The 1,596-nt window shown below is 38.0% G+C and overlaps 1 protein-coding gene across 1 annotated transcript; it reads left to right on the plus strand.

Annotated features, from left to right (window-relative positions):
• Positions 1 to 371: 371 nt before the first annotated feature.
• Positions 372 to 1,292, plus strand: LOC110319055 (olfactory receptor 4C6). The gene has a single exon (XM_021194467.1). It carries the CDS (start codon positions 372 to 374, stop codon positions 1,290 to 1,292), a length of 921 nt encoding a protein of 306 aa, XP_021050126.1.
• The last annotated feature ends 304 nt before the right edge of the window (positions 1,293 to 1,596 follow it).

Here is a 1,596-nt window from a genome sequence, read left to right on the forward strand (position 1 = left end):
AAACCAGTTATTAAATACCTGTTAGCTGATATATTCCTTTGGTGAATGTTTTCTCAGTATTTAACTATATAAAATTCCTAGGAATATGTACAACTTAGTTATGAATTCCCAAAGTGTCCAAACAGAAAATTTAGAAAAGAAAACAAGTGTCGTATCAATAATAAACAAAGTTGTTGGTAGTTCCATAGTCCTGAAACTACTGTCAAACTTTTACTGTTAGCTGTTCACTTCTGCAAAAATTGATGGAGAAAATGTGTGTCAGGAAGATATAAGCTAAGAAGAAAAATACCCACACTGTGAAATGACTCATTCAACATAATACTATACTCCTTTTTTGGATTCTTCAGTTTTATGGTCTTTCACTCACAAAAATGATGAATAAAAACAATGTGACAGAGTTTATTCTGTTGGGAGTTACAAGGGACCCAGAGCTGAGGAAAATATTGTCTGTTTTGTTTCTAATTATGTACATAGCCACAGTCTTTGGAAATCTACTCATTGTGGTTACCATAACCAGAAGCCCTAGTCTGAGGTCACCCATGTACTTCTTCCTTTTATCTTTGTCACTCATGGATGTCACTTACTCTTCTGTCATTGCTCCAAAATTGATTATGGACTCCCTTTCTGAGAGGACTATTGTCTCATTTGAAAGTTGTATGACCCAGCTATTTGCAGAACATTTCTTTGGTGGTGTGGGCATCATCCTTCTCATTGTGATGGCCTATGATCGCTATGTTGCCATCTGTAAGCCTCTGCACTACATGAAAATGATGACTCCTAGGGTGTGCTGCTTGATGGTAGGAGGGGCTTGGGTAGGAGGATCTCTGCATGCAACCATTCAGCTTCTCTTTATGTATCAAATACCATTCTGTAACTCAAATATCATTGACCACTTTATGTGTGATTTGTTTCCATTGCTGAAGCTGGCCTGCATGGATACACATATCTTGGGTCTCTTAGTCATTCTGAACAGTGGGGTGATGTGTGTTTCCATTTTCCTTATTCTCATTGCTTCATACATGGTCATTCTCTGCTCCCTTAAGTCTTATAGTTCTGAAGGGAGACGCAAAGCCCTCTCTACATGCAGCTCACATTTCACAGTGGTTGTATTGTTTTTTGTGCCATGTATTTTCTTATATATGAGGCCTGTGGTGACATTCCCAATAGACAAAGCAATGGCTGTGTCCTTTACTATTGTTGAACCAATGTTAAATCCTTTGATCTACACCTTGAGAAATACAGAGGTAAAATATGCTATAAAGAACATGTGCAGAAAACAGGGGTGCCACTAACTGTTAAGACAAGAATAAATATTTGCTACAAAGACCGTGAAGATCTGTTCTCCCCATTTATTTCAGTCCTCTATGGAAAAGGGATCCAGGAGAAAAATTAATTAAAAAAAAAACAGATAAAGCTATCTCTTGGCTACTGTTTACTTTCTAGCAAGAAGATACTTGCTGATTTATATACTTCCTCACGTGTAAGAATAACCACACACACACACACAGAGAGAGAGAGAGAGAGAGAGAGAGAGAGAGAGAGAGAGAGAGAGAAACAGAGAGACAGACAAACAGACACAGAGAGACAGAGAGAAGC

Source organism: Mus pahari, chromosome 3, assembly GCF_900095145.1.
Source record: "Mus pahari chromosome 3, PAHARI_EIJ_v1.1, whole genome shotgun sequence".
Lineage (NCBI taxonomy): Eukaryota > Metazoa > Chordata > Mammalia > Rodentia > Muridae > Mus > Mus pahari.

Excerpts from the sequence above, each read along its gene's own strand:
- LOC110319055 (XM_021194467.1), top strand. The coding sequence starts at position 372 with ATGATGAATAAAAACAATGTGACAGAGTTTATTCTGTTGGGAGTTACA.